Source organism: Rhinoderma darwinii, chromosome 12 (assembly GCF_050947455.1).
Source record: "Rhinoderma darwinii isolate aRhiDar2 chromosome 12, aRhiDar2.hap1, whole genome shotgun sequence".
NCBI lineage: Eukaryota > Metazoa > Chordata > Amphibia > Anura > Rhinodermatidae > Rhinoderma > Rhinoderma darwinii.
The window spans coordinates 39,999,056-40,015,117 of NC_134698.1; the positions used below are offsets into that span (position 1 = coordinate 39,999,056).

Sequence of the window (16,062 nt, forward strand, 5' to 3'; positions counted from 1 at the left end):
TTGTGCGATGCCTCCTGTTCGTTGGCATGGCAGTTATCACCACTTGTCGCAAACTGGGAGGGACAGAATCCTTGGACTGAGAAACCATGTTTTATCACTCCGGCAGATCGCTACCCGCCTTGGCCGAAATGCCAGCACTGTTCAATGTTGCGTGTCCCAGAGGTTGGGAGACAAACAACAACGGGAATGACAGCAATAGGCGTGCATGGGCAGACCTCAGCACGGGCGGATCGTCTGATTGGAAGAATGGTGCGTAGCGATCCATTTTGTACTGCAAGTGAAATTTCGACGTCACATCCCACGCCTAGGGCGGCAACCAGTATCTACATAAACATCGGAAGTTGTTTGCATGACTTTGGGCTACGAGCCAGACATCCAGCTACAGGTGTTCCATTGACCACACTCCTCCGCTCTTAAGGCTATCATGGTGCACAGCAAGACAGAAATAAAGGCTGGAATGGAGATCTATCCTCTTCAGAGATGAGTCCCGCTTTTGTCTCAGACACAATGATAGCCGGAAATTGTTCTAGAGGCCACGTGGGCAAAGCCATGAAGAGGCCTTCACAACGGAACGTCCTTCTCGATACCTGTCCTACTCTTGGGATTATGGTGTGGGGTGGCATAATGTACAGTAGCTGGACCCCTCTAGTCTTCATTTCAGGTACACTAACAGCTCGGCGTTACATTGATTTGGTCTTGGAACCAGTGGTACGTCCATTTCTCCGAATTGTCCTAAAAGCCGTTTTTTCAACAGGATAACGCCAGGCCGTATGTTTCTCATGCTACTGTCAGCAGCCTTCGTGGGATAAATTGCAAAGGGAGCTGCCAGCAGCCAATCTTGATGATTTGCGTGCCCACGTGTATTCAGCATGGCATAACATTCCACAGATAACAGTTAATAACCTCTTTGATGGCATGCCATGGCGAAGTGCGTTTCTGCGTGTGGCACTCATACTCGATACTGAATAAATCAAGATATTTGGAATCTTTTGTTTCCATTTTTTATTATTTGCATATCATTAACATGTCTATCGATCCTGTGATTTTTTACAATTCCAAAACTTTTCTTTCTTGGTGTTGCAATTTCAATCGTGTGGAGTGTATATTGCTTTTGTTAATCATTGATAATTTTTTTATAATTCTGATTTCTGATCTGCTTTTATGATCCTGCCCAGCATGTTCTCTCTCTAAATATTAATATGTAGATTTGCATGCAGATTTTGCAGTGGCATTTATCCCTCACAATACAATAAGTGAAATTCACTGCAAAATCTGGGAGAAATCCACAACAGATATGGCATGCAAATTTAAAGAGATCTAAAGTAAATACTGAGATAGACCTGTTAACGAGAACTTTTCACCTGCCCATACAAGTTCAGCATGTAATAGGCAGGACTGCACAAACCCTGCGGCACTTTACAATTTTTTCCTATCCTCCTCTGTTATTTAGATATTGGTGGCGTTATATTTGGTGCCCGATATTTAAATAACCCCCTGATCTGTCAATGGGGCGTGTAATTGGCAAGGGGGCGTGTAACATCGCTGTGACACTGACCAATCCGCTACGGACAGTATCACAGCAAGAGCTGGAGAGAGGAGAGCGTGTGCGCGCGCACCCGCAGCTCCGAGCTGTGCGCGCGTGCACGCACTCACTCTTCATCTCTCAGCGGACAAGGACAACAACTGAGTGATCTCTCATGAGAGATCACGCTGTATTGGCGTCCTTATCTGCCTAGAGCTGAAGAGTGAGTGAGAGCATGCATGCACGCATGCACGCACACGCTCTCCTCTCTCCAGCTCTTGCTGTGACACTGTCCGTAGCTGATTGGACACTGTCACAGCAATGTTACACGCCCACTTGCCAATTACACAACCCATTGACAGATCAGGGGGTTATTTAAATATCGGGCGCCAAATATAATGGCACAAATATCTAAATAACCGAGGAGAATAGGAAAAAAATGTAAAGTGCCCCAGGGTTTGTGCAGCCCTGCCTATTACATGCTGCACTCAGCTGCACATGTATGGGCAGGTGAAAGGTTCTCTTTAAAATAAGAACATAATTTTGATACTCTAGAAGTTATATTAATGGGTACAATTACACCCACTAAACAGCCCCTATAAAGTACCAAACGTGGCTGAAAAGAAAGCGCTTTCTGTTTTTTTGGCGTCACATTGTGTATCACATGATCCTTCTCAGCTAGTGAGCAGCTTTAAAAAAAAGTATTTTGTAATGCAGTCTGACTCCTGTTTCTTAGTAGTCGTGTTGTGAATGTCACATGATTCTTTTTCGGAACTGCTTACAGGAATAAGTTAATATTCTTGGGGCTTTTTTTAGCATATGATAAAGGAACTCTAAAACTGTTTTTTTACTCTAAGCTTTTTCATTACAATGTCTTCACATGCTATTCTGTATCCCCATAGAAGATTAGGAAACCAAAGCAATAAATGAAATGGGTTGACTGCATTGCTCAGATAGATTATCAAAATTAAGGTGATTTCATAGTTACTTAGGTAACTATGTCTCTCTAATGCTCTTCAGATGGGTCTCTCTGGTTTGGTTATTAACCCAATGTTTAAGGGTCCATAAAGACACAGACAATGACTTAAAGGGTAGTCGTCGATAGGTGGCACTAGAGAGAGGATTTTCTTCCCTCTGGTAGAGAGCTGTTTTGCATACTTTTTCCCAGGTAGCATTGCCGTTAAGTCTCCCTACCAGCTGGGTCTCCACAAGGAGAACTAGAACCTTCTAAGAACATGTCAAACTATAGGGAATTATTTTGATATAGATGTAGTACCGGGTTCTACATATTGATCAAGTAATACGTAATAAATAGGAGCTAAATACATAAATATCCCAAATCCATCCCTATATGTCACAATATTACAACTAACTATCAGACACACAAGTCCAAAGGATAAAGCCTTGTAAGGTGAAATGGGCGTCAGGGTTTCCATGTAGTCTCTGTCAAGGGAACATTTATCGATCATCTCTAACAGTATGCCTTATAAATATGAAACTTTTAATATTGGCATCTTCATTTTGTAGATGCTGTGCTGTTTGTTTACACCACTTTGTGATTGGCAAGATGGATATATGCGGGCTGCAATAATAAATGTTTAGCATTGAATTTAATACACTTTTCTCAATCGTTATATTGGGTGACAGAGACCGTGGCTGTTGCCACTACGAGGCTTGACACTAAGAAATGAAAGACTGGTCCCTCTTACAGGATATACCCTGCCCACAGACACTGAGCTATTCAGTGTTAGCTTAGTGTCTGTAGGAGGCAGACACTTCTGCTAGTGCCGCAGAGTCTTCACCATTTATCTTTGTTAGTTTATTTTTTATTTTTTCAACAATAAAAGATGGGACACATGTTTGACATAGTCTCCCTGTTGTCCCCTCCTTGGCAGGCTCACGGTGTCATTTTGAGAATGCGCCATTGTCTAACCTCCCTTTGAAGACCAGTGGGACAAGAGCGTCAGCTCCTCTGTTACCCACCAGCCTAAGGGGCACCTCTCACACTTCTCCCACCAGTGTCCCCTGAGTTACGGTAGAAACACTGAGGGGGTGCCCCTGATAATCACACATCTCCGAGATGGAGGAAGGAAAGCGCTGATCTGAATGGTGAGTGTTTGAACCCCCTCCCAAGGGCCTCCGCTTGTAAACAGTTTTGCTTCTGCCGGACCCGAACGCCAGTAGCTACCATTTTTAGGGCTCCATAGGCCTTTATTGCTGCTGGGTGTCATTTTCAGCTGGCCTATTGCCGGCGGCGCCATTTTTTCCCTTTTAACTATGGCCGGCTCCATTTTTACTTCATTGTATTGTACAAGCAGGGGGCTGTTTTTTCTCTCGTCCAATCGCACTTCAGTGTGCTTTTTTTTTTTACTATCCCCTAAAGGGGAATCGGCCTCCTTCTCTGATTGGCCAGTCCCCCTCACATAACTGCCAGCGACCAATCGCTGTGGTTCGGGGGCAGAGCCTATGTGTCCTTTCTGTCTCTCCTGCATTCGGTTGGACGTTGCTGGGGACACAGGATCTCCTGACCAGTGCTGCTGCATCTTTGCCTCAGGAGGGACATCAGACACTCTGAAACCGCGTAGGACTGGCCCTTGGCCTTTTTTCTCCTTCCCTTATAGGTGCCTATTCTGGATCTAGACCCACCATACCAGGCATAAGCAACACTGGGGGTGGCAGGGATACAAAAACCACAAGCATTTGGCCAGGAGGCCTGCAAGGCCACCTCCACCTGAAGGTTCTTCTGCACTTTAAGGACGTCTGGCTCTTACAAATTTCGGGCTTAGGAAGTGGTATCCTCCGGATCCAAAATCGAATTTACCAGCCTTTTTCTAAGCGTTTCTTTCACTCTACTGTTCCACAGCCCCCCTTCAGGACAGCCGCCTTTTTTAGAGTAATCAACTTTTTCAAGGGATCATCATCTCATTACCCCTAACCCAAAGGGTTCAGGAGTTCGACACCAACCTTTTTGTCATACCGAAAAATTACGGCTCGGTTCGTCCAATCCTGAACCTCAAGCGTCTCAACGCACATGTCAGGGTCCATCATTTTCGGATGGAATCCTTCGATCTGTCATCGCTTACATGGACCAGGTGGAATTTCTTTTATTAGTGTTCATTAAGGACGCGTATCTGCATGTTCCTATTTGCCAGCGGTTCCTGTGCGTTGCAGTGCTGTCCCATCATTACTAATATGTGGCTCTTCCCTTCAGTCTGGCCATGGCTCCGAGAGTCTTTACGAAGGTTCTTTCAGTAGTTATGGCACTCCTTTGGACCAAGGGGGTATCGTTCACCCCATACCTGGATGACATTTTGTTCAAGTCCCCTCCAGGGAGGACAATGAAAAGAGATGGTGCTCCTGATAACCATGGACACCCTGAGTTGGTTTGGTTGGATAATCAACTGCTCCAAATCTTGCCTGTCTCCCTCCCTGCAAATTGTGTTCTTGGGCATCTCCTTCGACACTCGCTCTGCCAGGGCCTTCCTTCTTCTGGAGCGTCTATCCATCTTTCAGGACAGGATTCGTTCTTTGTTGCGGACAGCCACCCAGACTTCACTCCGCCTCTGCATGAGGGTTCTTGGGACAATGATGGCCTCGATCGAGACCATTCCCTTTGCGCAGTTTCACTTCGCCCTCTTCAGAGGGTGATTCTCTTCTCGTGGAACGACTACCTGGATCTGCAGATCATCCTTCCCCTCACGGTCTGTCACTCGGTTCGGTGGTGGATCTCCTTCCTGGGCCATTCCCCGGAGTTGTTCCTTCCACTGAACTTGCTGATCATCTCCACAGATGCCAGTCTCAGGGGGTAGAGGAGCACCTTTCGGAACCTCATGGCTCAGGGGCTGTAAGCTCCACAGGAATCATTTTCAACAACCTTTTGGTGTTGAAAGCCATATTTCTATGCTGCACTGGACATAGCCGCTGTCTGGACATCTGGTGCGGGTTCAAATAAATAAGGCCATGGCTTATCTTAATCCCCAGGTCGGCACTTGTAGCGTTGCGGTGATAGCTGAGGCTACAAAGATTCTGGCCTGGGTGGAAGCGCACGTTCCTGCTCTGACGGCAGTACACATTCTCGGGGTTGACAACTGGGTCACGGACATCCTCTGTTGCGAAATAGTGGATCCCAATTAGTGGTCTTTTCACCAGGAAGTCTTCGACCAGTTATGTCTCAGGTGGAGCCAACCAGACATGGACCTGATAGCTTCCAGATTTAATCGTCAGGTTCCCTTCATCTCCCGAGCCCGAGATCCAGAGGCTTGCGCCGTGGATACTCTTGTGGTGCCGTGGTCCGATTTCAGGCTCCTGTACATGTTTGACACTCCGCTTCTCCTGCCTCGGCTGCTCAAGTCCGAGGGGATTCCGGCCATCCGGATAGCCCCAGATTGGCAGCGTCATTGTTCGTATGCGGATCTTATGACCTTCTGCCCGACATCAGGCGGCCCTTGCCTCTCCGTCCAGACCTGCTATCTCGGGTCTCTTTCACCAGAATTTGAGGTCGCTATGTTTAACGTTGTTGCTTTTGAGGCCGCCATTTGAGGGCTGGTGGTCTCTAGGAAATTGTTATTCTCACTATTCTCAAGGCTAGGAAGCCTTCTTCCGCTTGCATTTACCATCGTCCCCGGAAGGCATATTTTCGTTGGTGTGAAGACTGCAATTTTCAGCTCTTGCGGTTTTCTCTATCCAGAATTCTTTACTTTCTGCTGGGTGACCTGGATCAATGTTTGGCACTCAGCCAATGTTTGGCACTCAGCACTTTCCATCTTGTACGGTCGCCCATTGGCATCTAAGGCTGACGTCAAGACTTTTCTGCAGGGGGTTAATCGAGAGGTTCCCCCTCATTATTATCCTCCGATTTCTTCTTGGGATTTTAATTTGGTTTTGGAGGCCTTACAGTAGGCTCCCTTTGAACCCTTGCGAGAAAGCTCTCTTCCTCTTGTTTCCTAGAAAGTGTTTTTTTCTGGTTGTGGTGACCTCCATCCGTAGGATCTCTAAATTGGCGGCTCTCTCTTTCCGTTCTCCATTTCTGATTCTTCATCAGGACAAGGCGGTGCTCTTCACGGTGCTTTCCTTTTTGCCTAAGTTTGTTTGGCTTTTCACATGAATGAGGACATTATTTTGCTGTCCTTTTTGTCCATCTCCCGGTTATACGAGGGAGCATTCCCTCCACAACCTCGATGTTGTCCGTGCCTTGCAGACTTACCTTGCTGTCACAGCTTCGTTCTGGAGGTTTGTTAACTTTTTCATCCTCCTGGAGGGTCCCAGTAAGGGGTTGGCGGCCCCTAAGGCCACTATTGCTCGCTGGATTCGAATGACTGTTTGCAAGGCTTTCCGGGTTCGGGGCTATGCTCCCCTTTTCGGGTGATGGCCCACTCTACCAGAGTGGTTGGAGCTTCCTGGGCTGTGCGCCATCAGGCCTCTGCCCACCAGTTTTGCAATGCGGCCACATGGTCTTCTTTACACACTTTTGTTAAGTTCTATCAAGTGCACACCTTTGACTCTGCAGACACTTCCCTGGGTCGCAAGGTCTTGTAGGCATCTGTGAAATAGATGTCCATGTCCTGTGTTCTCTTCCCAAGCCTTGGGACTGCTCTAAGACATCCCACGGTCTGTGTTCCCCAATGTAACCAAAAAATAAACAACAGGATTTTTTGACTACTCGCCATAAATTCCTTTTCTCGTCCAGTTCATTGGAGGACAGAGCTCCCACCCACTGTGTTTTCAAGTGGTTTGGTCATGGTTGTCAGTATGAGGGATTCTCCTCTATTGTTTGACATACATTTTCTTACCTTGTATCTGCTTCTCGTACTTCTTGCGGACAGGTCTGTGGACAGGTTATTTCTTGTAAGACGGGCCACTTTTTCATTTCTTACAAGCCTCCTAGTGGCAACAGCATATATCCATGGTCTGTGTCCCCAAATGAACTAGACGAAAAAAACATTTTATGTTAAATTCTCAAAAAATCCTGTTTATCTTCATCCCTACGTGTTTTTCACTTTGTAACGCACATAAGTAATACACATATATTATTTTGTTAAAAAACCCTGTAGTAAAGACTTGTTGTGATATAGCTGTTGGCATTGCACCTTTAACCTTCTCATTCATGTATTTTATTGAGGCTTTTTTGATGAAGTAGGGACTAACCTGCCAATATTTCTGTAGGCTTCAGGGCTAAAATCTCTCAGCATTCCCTGCTCAATGACTGTACGGAGCTTCTGGTGATTTGCGTTCTGGAAAGTGTCCTCTTTACAAAAAAACACTGTACATTTATCTTATGTAGAAAAAAACCTAACTGTGTTATAGAAACTCAGGTAAGCTGTTAGGGAGGTGTCTGACTACAAGGTTGTTGACTCTTTACAGTAAAAAAACAAGTAGAACTGTGAATGCTGCTCTGGTCTGCAATACAGGCTATAGCTCAGGATTAGTGCAAAATAAAGAAAGCTATGTATTTACAAAGTTAGTCAGTTTTATAAATCTAGTATTATATCTACACCATTCAGCCATAACATTAAAACCACCTTCCTGATATTATATAGGTGGCCCTTGTACTGCCAAAACAGCTACGAACCCTCAAGGCATGAACTTCACAAGACCTCTGAATGTGTTCTGTGGTGTCTGACACCAAGGCATTAGCAGCAGATCCTTTAAAGGGGTTGTCCGAGATACCATCATATTTTCAAAAACCCCTTTAATGCATGTAATTTATAAATGTAAATACATTAGTAATATACTTACATTTTCCAAAGTGGCCCCGTTTCCAGATCCTGCCGTGGGGAACTTGACTGGTGACATCACTCTCTGCACTGGCTCTGCCTCTTTGTTGATCTTGAATTCTTTGCCGGGTATACGACACGTCACTTGTGACGTGGTGTATATCGGCTTGTTCTGTTGTAACGCACATGCGCTGCCCCTGCTGTTATCTCGAGAACAGCAGTGACAGCGCATGCGCGTTACGGGCTATGAAGCAGAACAAGCCGATATACACCACGTGACAAGTGACATGTCGTATACCCGGCAAAGAATTCAAGATCAACAAAGCGGCAGAGCCAGTGCAGAGAGTGACGTCACCAGTTAAGTTCCCCACAGCAGGATCTGGAAACGGGGCCACTTTGGAAAATGTAAGTATATTACAAATGTATTTACATTTATAAATTACAAGCATTAAAGGGGTTTTTGAAAATATGAGAGGTGATGCCTCCCTGGATTGGACTTGTTTTTCCTGCACATCCCACAGATGCTTGATCAGATTGAGATCTGGGTAATTTGGAGACCAAGTCAACACATTGAACTATTTGTCATGTACAACAAACAATTCTTGAACAATTTTTGCAGTGTTGCTGGGCGCATTATCCTCCTGAAAGAGGGCACTGCCATCAAGAAATACTGTTGCCATGAAGGGATGTACTCGGTCTGTAACAATGTTTAGGTAGGGGTTATGTGTCAAAGTAACATACACATGAATGCCAGGTCCCAAGGTTGCCCAGCAGAAAATTGCCCAGAGCATCACACTTCTTCCACCGGCTTGCCTTCTTCCCATAGTTCATTAGGGTGACATCTCTTTCCCAGTCCACATGATGTAAAAGAAAATGTGACTCATCAGACCAGGCCACCTTTTTCCATTGCACCATGGTCCAGTTCTGATGCTCATGTGCCCATTGCAGGCGCCTTTAGGGGAGAACTGTGGTCAGCATGTGTGCTCTGACTGGCCTGCGGCTATGCAGCTCAAACGTAGCAAGCTGCAATGCACTGAGTGTTCTGACACCTTTCCCTCATAGCCAGCATTAACTTTTTTCAGCAATTTGTGCAACAGTAGCTCTTCCATGTGATTGGACTGGACAGGCTAGCTTTTGCTGGCATGTGCGTCAATGATCCTTGGGTGCCTATGACCATATCACCGGTTTACAGGCTGTCCTTCCTTGGAACACTTTTGTGAGGTATTAACAATTGCAACTGCCGTTTTGGAGATGCTCCAGCTATCACAATTTGGCCCTTGTCAAAGTTGTTCCCTATGCTTCCAATTTTTCCTACTTCCAACTAATCAACTTTAAGAACTGACTGTTCACATGCTGCCTAATATATCTCACCCCTTGTCAGGCCCCTTTGTAATGAGATAATCAATGTTATTTACTAAACCTATCAGGGGTTTTAACATTATGGCTGAACGATGTACAGTATATATAAGCTGTGAAATATTGATCAAATGAGGACATAACCTTTAAGTCAATGTGATATCCACACAGCTGCATGATATTACCTATTGCTAGGTACAGTCCCTGGAAAACGAAGCCTCCTTGATTGGCTGTTTCCGTAGCTCCCATAGGACTCAATAGAGAGAGCCACGCAAATGCACGACCAACTGTCCATTGATGCTCAGCCAAGATACAGAAGCAGCTCTACCAGGCAGGGCTGTGTCGGTTGACCCCCGTTCTGGACATAGGCGCAGGTCTGAAAGCTGAAATCTAAATTTTTCAGAAATGTATAGCATATCCCTTGGATATGCCATAAATGTCTAAGGTGGGAATACCCCTTTAATTTCTTATCATGCTGTGGGTTTGTGGGTTATGAATTATTCTTATATAAACATTTAATGCAAATATATTTAAAAATATAGCCTAATCTTTTTTCTCTCTTGGAATTTTATCAATTTCGTTTTGTTTCTTCTATTGTTTTATGTATTTGGAGCACCCACTGTAAGTTCAGAAAATTCATGTTATCGTTTTGTTCTGCAGGACCTCCCATTATGTCTATGAAATTCCATCTACTAATTTCCTTTCTTTTGGATGAAAATACACTCTGTTCTGCATCTCCATGCTCCAGAGCTCTTCATGACTTTGGCCTGCAACACCTTACTCAGTTTGGCGCTAGACACCCTGATCAGTTTCGTAACCTAATTGGTTCTTCCACAGCATTACGTTCTCGCCTAGAATCTGCGCTTCGGGGTAATCAGGAGAGCCTCAAACCTAAGCCTCGCGTTGTCAGGGGAGGGGGTCAAGGTTCCCCAACCATCCAGTTAAAGACAAACTTTCTGTGAAATATTTCTTCCTTAATGCTACACTGATCCATTCCTTGCAGCCTTAATGCTTGCTCACAGCTTTTACAAATAATATCAGAAGTGCCTGTGATAAATAAAATATATGAAGGTTTTCCTGAACATGACATGTTGTTACAGTATGTCTCAATAATCTGATGCCTTAACAAACTGGTTCTTAATTGTATGAATGTGATACACATCCACTGACCCAGTGGTTTGACCTTGATACATAGGAGCTTCACCAGTTTCAATACTAATTTACAGTGAATGTAAAAGAATGATAAAAGTGCAAATGAAATAGAGGATGAGAAAGCAGTAAAATACTTATCACAAACTTTTGTATAAAGTTTTCAAAAGAGGAATAGGCTAAAATGTTGGGTTTGAATCATTCTCCCTAGAATTTGAAGTTGTACATTTCTTCTTTGCACTTAGTTGCACTTTTACAAATGTTATATGTGTTTAATAAGATTGATTGTGTGAAGAGGGCACAAACACTGCAGCAGAAATATTAGCAGTCCATGCAAAGATGTTTTGAAAAATACGCAAAATTTCTGTTTTGCACTGCCGTACCGAATACTGTGTCTTGGTTTTAGTTGCATAACTACTACTACATTTTTTACTGCACTTCTTGCTCGTTTATCTGCTGATCGTATCGTTTAAAAAAAAACTGAAATATTCTCGTTGTCGGCAGCACATCTCCCTGTGTAAACATGGAGACGCGCTACCGACATGGTAATAATGTATGGGGACGAGCAATCGGAGTAACGTCCCCATACATAGCTCCTTGTGACAGGAGCAAACAAGCGCCGATCAAAATTGGCCGGTGTAATAGGGCCTTAACTCTAACACTTGGTAGGCTGATTATAAATGTTAACAACATTTTTTAGGAACTTTTGCTTTACTTCATTTTATCTCCAGCTAAAATGAACTAGAACCACAAAGCCTTTGGTTTATTACCTGAGACAACCTTGTTGGAGTGCGATTGCATTAGGGATATTATGAGTTTTGTGACATTTTTGTGTCATTTTTTTTAAATCAGTAATTATAAAAAAAAATAGGTTTTGAATGATATTACAGAGAAATGCAAAATCAGACATCCCTGTTAACACTCCTAGAAGCCCTGCTTGTTTAAGCTATACTCACATAGTGCAGCTTTAATATAGAGGATGCAAGCATATTTTCTTTAGCAAAAGACCAGAGTAGATTCCAAAGTGATATAATAAAGCAAAACTTTATTCTACTCTTTATTTTTTATTTTTTTGCCGTTTTGGCATGTGGAAACAGCACCAAAACTGCACTGTGTGAACACAAGTGAATACTAACTTCAACCTTTACACTTCAGCTTAGGAGCGCATTTAAAAAAGCTTGACTAAGGGTCCTAAGAGATGGGCAGATAGTCTTTCATGGACAAGTGACAGGTGATGATTTAGCGATTAGTTTGTTTTAAAGACGGTCTATTACACATGACAATGATTGCTAAAAATGTTAGCTGTTCGCCCACACCTAATCTATGAACTGCTGACGACTGGAAGATCTATAATTAGACGAAGAGATGTTGCAGCGATGAATAATAATCTTTCACCCAGGTAGATGTGGTCGATCCATGGAAACCCAACAATTTAACATTGATCGTTGCACACTATTACACATGGCGATTTATCTCTTACATTCGAACTATTATGCAAAAATTTGATAATCGCCTCGTCCAATAGGGCCTTAACTTGTCAGTATTAATAATAAGATCCGTCATGAGCTGCAGATAACCTATTTATTTACTGTTTTCAAGTAGCAACACACATTTTTACGCTGCACAGAGTAAAATTGAACAGGATAAAATAAAAAAAAGGGAAGGAAATTAAGATATTTTACAAAGATTTACATTTTGCTGACTATATAGCCAATGTCCATATAGTTCTGTGCTAGAACGGGAAGCAGCTCTACTCCTGTTCTGGTGGTTCCGGCGCATCCATTCATTACATGAGCGACTGACTTGTAATGCTACGTTTCCCCTGCCGAGGTCACTGCGGAGAAAACGTATGGGTGGTCGTGGCTTCTGCTTATCGCCAGAAGGGTAGAGAAGGGGTTGTCTTCATGAAACAACTCCTTTAATACGAGGTGGAGCTTCACTTTTTTTTTTTTTTTTTATTAAAATGAGGAAGACTCACATTTTTGAAACCTGTTATATATGCAAAGCATAAGATTGTAACATACAAAACAATAACGTCTCTAATTCTACTGTGAATTTACATCCGTATCCAAAATATTTGTGTGATCTGCATTTATTTTCTTACAATTTTAATCCTATGCTTTAATTGCACATTTGTACTAATTATTTTTCATGTATAAGATTAGCAACACTAGGTGTATTGTCTTTGTGTTTTATTTGAATCTGTGCATACATTTGCATGTGGTATGAATATAGTGCAGTATTATTAACTGTGAACAATGTGCTGTTTCTGAGCACTGACAGAATCAGATGTGATTGCTCAACTGGCGATATGAAGTTGTGTACTGTATTTTTCATATTGATCTATGTTTGTATTTTTAATCCTTTCTTAATCTTACACTGCCTAAATAATTGTTAAAGCAGACTCCTGATGCAGTTATAGGATGATTCTACTTTCAAATAAAGTTGCATTAACATAATTCTTTTCCATTGATTCCTTCTATTGGTTTGGTTTCTGGCAAATCCAGAAGACCTCATGGTGCCTATAGTACATTTTGAAAATGTTGCTGGTTGTCTATAGCAACTACCCGCTTCCTCCATAAATATAGCGGCACAATGTACAGGGGAGTACACACAAATCAATTTGTATGGGGTAGCTCTATTTTTCTGATTATCTCATTCTGGCTGCGTGCAACCACTGCTAGGGGGAAATACAGCTAGTATTGCAGTTAGAAGGATATGTATGAGGGCTTATTCAGACGAACGGGATATACGTCCGTGCAACACGCGTGATTTTCACGCCTGTCGCACGGACATATATCAGTCTATTGGGCCGTGCAGACATGTGCGTGATTTTTACGCAGCGTTGGTCCGCAGCGTAAAAGTCACGACATGTCCGTTCTTTGAGCGTTTTTCGCACATCACGCACACATTGAAGTCAATGGGTGCGTGAAAACCACGCATGTCACACGGAAGCACTTCCGTGCGAACGGTGTGATTCGCGCAACAGCTGTCAAAAGGATGAATGAAAACAGAAAAGCACCACATGCTTTTCTGTTTACAAACATCCAAATGGAGTGTCATAATGATGGCGGCTGCGTGAAAAGCACGCAGCCGCGCATCATATGCTGCTGCCACACGGAGCTGTTAAGTGCCTTTTGCGCAGGCAAAACGCCGCGTTTTTTGCGTGCGCAAAAAGCACACGCTCGTGTGAATCTAGCCTAAATCTGTATGCAGTTCTGGGCCCCATAGCACCTTATGAGGTAAGTATGCAATTAATGACACATAATTTGAATTCATTCTAGGGGGACATTTTGTGTTTTTAAGTGGAATTACTGTTTAACCCCTTCCCGCTCCTTGACGTACTATTAGGTCATGATAAGTGTATCATTCGCTCTCCATGACCTAATAGTACATCACAGGAGGATCGACCATTCCGGCTGTCCTCCCGACACATACAGGAGCTGTGACAGCTGCTGTCTCGTACAGCAGTTGCCGCAGCTCCTTCAGCGGGAACCGATCGTGGTGTCCCCGCTGATTAATCACTTAGAAGCTGTGTCCAATAGCGATTGTGGCTTCTTAGGGGTTAAACCACCATCGACGTCCCACTACATGATAGAATTACGATCAGGGCCTCCTGCCTTCAAGTCCCCTAGTGGGACAAAAAAAGAAGTTGTGTAAAAATAACAAAAGAAAAGTTTTAAAGTAATAGTAAAAATCACCCTTTTTCCCTTATCAGTCCTTTAATATTAAAAAAAAACACTGGGGGGGTTTTAATATAGAAGGCGCTCAAAGTCACGTCATAACTGAACTGGTACCTAAAAAAAGTGGCTTTTGAAATTTTCTTCAAAATATGAGAACTTGCTGCTTATGTTCTAAGCCTTCTAACATCCTAGAAAAATAAACTAATGTTCAAAAAATTATGCCAACCTAATGTAGACATATTGGAAATGTGAACTAGTAACTATTTTGTGTGGTATTACGATCTGTCTTACAAGCAGATACATTTAAATTCAGAAAAATGCAATTTTTTCCACATTTTCTCACAATTTTGCTAGTTTTTCCACAAATAAACACTGAATATATAGACTAAATTTTACCACTAACATAAAGCCCAATGTCTCACGAGAAAACAACTTCAGAATCGCTTGGATAGGTATAAGCATTCCAGAGTTATTACCATATAAAGTGAGACCTGTCAGATTAGAAAAATGGGCTGTGAGCCTTAAGGCCAAAACTAGGCTGCATGTTTTTCACTCCCCGCATTCCAAGAGCCATAACTTTTTTATTTTTCCATCAACAGAGTGATGTAAGGGCTTATTATTTGCGGGAGGAGTTATAGTTTCTAATAGCACCATTTAAACTGCCATATAATGTACTGGGAAACTGAAAAAAAAAATCTTTGCGGGCTGAAATTGGAAAAAAATATGATTCCTGCATTGTCTTTTTGGTTTTCGTTTCTACGGCTTTCACCGTGTGGTAAAAATGACAACTGAACTTTATTCTGCGGGTCAATACGATTACGGCGATATGAATTTTTGCGGTACGAGCTGTAGTTTTTATTGGCACCATGTTTTGGTACGTAAAACTTTTTGATCACTTTTTATTACATTTCTTTTGTGAGTTAAAGTGACCAAAAAAAGGATTTTGGTGGTTTGAATTTTTTGTTTTTTACTGCGTTCACCGTGCATGTTAAATAATGGTATATTGTAATAGTTCCGACTTTTACGGACGCAGCTATACCAATTTTTGTTTATTTTTTTTTATTTTTTTACATCCCTTTAGAGGAAAAATGGGAAAAGGGGGGTTTTTTGAACTTTTAATATTTCTGTATTTTTTTTTCCACTACTAATAACTTTATTAAACTTTTTTTGACACCATTTACTAGTCCCCCTAGGGGACTTAACCAGCGATCATTAGATCGCTGGTACAATATACTGCAATACTAATGTATTGCAGTATATCGTTATTTTCACAGGCTTCTGTTAAGCCGTGCCAGAGACAAGGCTTAACAGAGGCAGACAAAAGGCAGCTCTGGGGGCTTTCATTAGGCACCTAGGCTGCCATGACAACCACTGGCGCCCACCCTTTACAGTACCCCCCTTTTACGAGGGGCCACTGGACCCGTCCTAGGTGGGCCTGGCTTGTTGGGGAACCGAAAATGGAACTTCCTGAGCAAAATACCTGCGTGAACATCCCAGGCGGGTACCCAAGTCCTCTCCTCAGGCCCGTATCCTCTCCAATGGACCAGGTACTGGAGGGAGCCCTGGACCATCCTGCTGTCCACAATCTTGGCTACCTCGAATTCTACCCCATCCGGAGTGAGAACAGGGACCAGAGGTT

The 16,062-nt window shown here is 43.0% G+C and overlaps 1 protein-coding gene across 3 annotated transcripts in view; it reads left to right on the forward strand.

The window, feature by feature from the left end:
- HEATR5A (HEAT repeat containing 5A) overlaps nucleotides 1-13,184 on the forward strand; it is a 191,630-nt gene extending 178,446 nt beyond the window's left edge. For 2 of the 3 annotated variants that reach the window (XM_075844387.1, XM_075844388.1), the window contains one exon: nucleotides 10,252-13,184. In XM_075844387.1, the coding sequence (XP_075700502.1) occupies nucleotides 10,252-10,553 (302 nt within the window). In that variant the 3' untranslated portion in view covers nucleotides 10,554-13,184. Of the gene's footprint in view, nucleotides 1-7,684; nucleotides 7,861-10,251 lie in introns of those variants that run through there. The other variant, XM_075844389.1, reaches the window with a different exon arrangement.
- The last annotated feature ends 2,878 nt before the right edge of the window (nucleotides 13,185-16,062 follow it).